The 2,500-nt window shown below is 39.3% G+C and overlaps 1 protein-coding gene across 1 annotated transcript in view; it reads right to left on the bottom strand.

Moving 5' to 3' along the window:
• The window catches only part of LOC138052230 (peptidyl-prolyl cis-trans isomerase H-like), a 20,128-nt gene that overhangs the window by 15,505 nt on the left and 2,123 nt on the right, over positions 1–2,500 (bottom strand). The window contains exon 4 of the mRNA XM_068898615.1: positions 1,126–1,170. Coding sequence (XP_068754716.1) covers positions 1,126–1,170 — 45 coding nt within the window. The remainder of the gene's footprint in view (positions 1–1,125; positions 1,171–2,500) is intronic.

The following is a 2,500-nucleotide window of genomic DNA, read 5'->3' on the forward strand; positions in this document are numbered from 1 at the left end:
TTTACAAGAAGAGGGATGTGTAGCATTACATGTATTTGGTCTGATAATGCAAAAACATTCAAAGCTGCTACCAAAGAGCTACAGCAATGTTGGAGAATACTAGAATCTGACCAAACTCAAGTTGCATTCATTCATTTGTGTGAAAGGAAGATTCAGTGGAAGTTCATCAAGGAAAGAGACCCCATGGTGGGGTGGATTTTATAAACGCCTTGAAAAGAGTGTTAGCTGACACAGCTGAACAGTCATCCCCTTACTTACATTGGTGCAGACCTTGATAACTATGTACAGCGTGATTACCCCTGCACAAATTCTGATTGACAGAAATCTAAGCATCTATGACTTTTTAAATTAATTTAAGACACTCGTGTTTCGGAAAGACATCTAGAGCCATGCAACTCTAAACGTTTTTAGTATCACCAGAGCCTTAATTGTCAATGGATTTTGGAGGCGCTGGCATGGCGAGTAACTGATTCTCTGACACCCCTGAAGAAATGGTACAAAATAATTGGTGGCGAAATGCATAAAGGCGATTTGGTCCTTCAGGACCTTGTGAAGATCACATAGCTTGTGGTCAGTGCATGGTCACATGCATGCGTAGAAGCCATCCATCGAGGTTGTAATAGTATTGTCCGGTCTGTTACCCTGCGGACTGCATCTGGAAGTCTTACCTGTTGTCCTGCAATGCTGATTTTGCTGCTGAACTTATTATAACTGAAAGTCAGTATGGAAACATTGTTGGCACTTTGTAGTGGAACTTAATAATAATTGTTTATACACGTGTTGATGTACTCCCTGCATCAGGATGTTCTAAACTGAAAAAATGTGTTCTTATTGGATGCATGGACACTGGGCACCAGTGGAGCAGGGGCTCGGGAGACTCCACATTTTAGTTTCATGTGCCTGTGTTGTTTTGAGATCGTTGTATCGTGTATTAGCTTTTGTGTATTAAATGTTATTGTTGAATGGATGGTTTGATTTCAATTAACGTCCACAAAACATGACCACCTATTTTGACTAGTGAAATGAGACTCCCTTTTTTCTATTTACATGTACTACCCTCTGTTACATTAATTTGTAAACAAAATCAATAACTGGTCAATATAAAGTGTGCAGACAGTGACAAACCTGTGGAAAGATGCTCCCTTATATCCTTGAGGAATCCCATCCTTTCTGTATGGTAAATAGAGAATTAAAGCCAGCTGTAAACATTCTTTTGTAACGAACATGGAAATGCCATAATGATTAGTAAATGCTAGAACACATGTGTACAAATTGCACTTTGAATTGTAATTATTATTAAATTACTGCCTGAATTGGCATCTTAGTTTGAGGCCTTTCTCAAGTAGCCACTTTAACAAAACTCAAAATGAATTTTAAATTTAGCAAAAATGTACCCTGTAACCTTTTTTTTCTTTAAAAGCTGTATCAAAGGTGAACATACTGTAGAAGGACGTACACTGCACTTATGTATATAAATAACGTAACATGCACATGAACTATAGGTTGACTTTTGGCCTGACTTGCTTTTTTGCTCATAAGAGCCACTCCCACTGTTTTTCTTCTTTTTCTCCCTTACTACAAAAAATACAGCTGCAAAATACAGTCAGGGCCCAAAAAAAAAATAAAAATACTTCAAATAAAAGCTACCGGTAAAAATACATAAAATGCTCTGGTATCAAATTGTACAGTACAAATGTAATATTTAAGAGGTGTTCAGAAGTCCTTGATGTATGTAAATCAACCACGAAGGGCACAGAAAAACGCCAAATAAAAAAAAGAAAAACGACTTTTAAGTGCTGCTATGACCAAAAACTTTTATTTTTCTTTGGATTTCGAAACTATGTTACTGGTAACTAAACAGTAAGTGACCCATTTTAAGCCTTGATTTCAAGCCTTGATACCCCAATATGGCATCATTATTACCGGTATGTGGGTTGACTTTGTTGGTTCTCTACTCTTCACTGAGAGGTTTTTCTCCGGGTACTCCAGTTGTCTTATCTCCTCAAAAAGCAACATTTGACTTGATTTGTGTCAATAATTTTGTTGATTTCAGTTTGCACATTGTACAGTATCCCCAATTAGTTCTCCAGCACTAGAACAACTCGACCCTTAAATAAAGTTCCTTTCCTTTCCTTTCACTCGTCCATGGTAAAGTCTGCTACGAGCCTAGAAGGCCCATCAGGCCAGAGCTTATCTCCGGTTTCTGTAGCATGAAGCGACTTGGAGTATTTCTACTCCCCCCTGGATAGGATGCCAGTCCATCGTAGGGTTACCCCCAGCATTAGATTCGCCAGTACCCATTTATACACCTACGTGGAGAGAGGCACGGTAAGAGTAAGTGTCTTGCCCAAGAACACAACACAATGTCCCCGGCCAGGACCCGAACCTGGACCATTCGATCCAGAGTCAAGCGCACTAACCGTGAGGCCACCATGCCTCCCATGAGAGCCACTAAAAGATCTTTACTCCATGTAAGTCTACACCCTGAGAATATTACTAA

Source organism: Montipora capricornis, chromosome 6, assembly GCF_036669925.1.
Source record: "Montipora capricornis isolate CH-2021 chromosome 6, ASM3666992v2, whole genome shotgun sequence".
NCBI lineage: Eukaryota > Metazoa > Cnidaria > Anthozoa > Scleractinia > Acroporidae > Montipora > Montipora capricornis.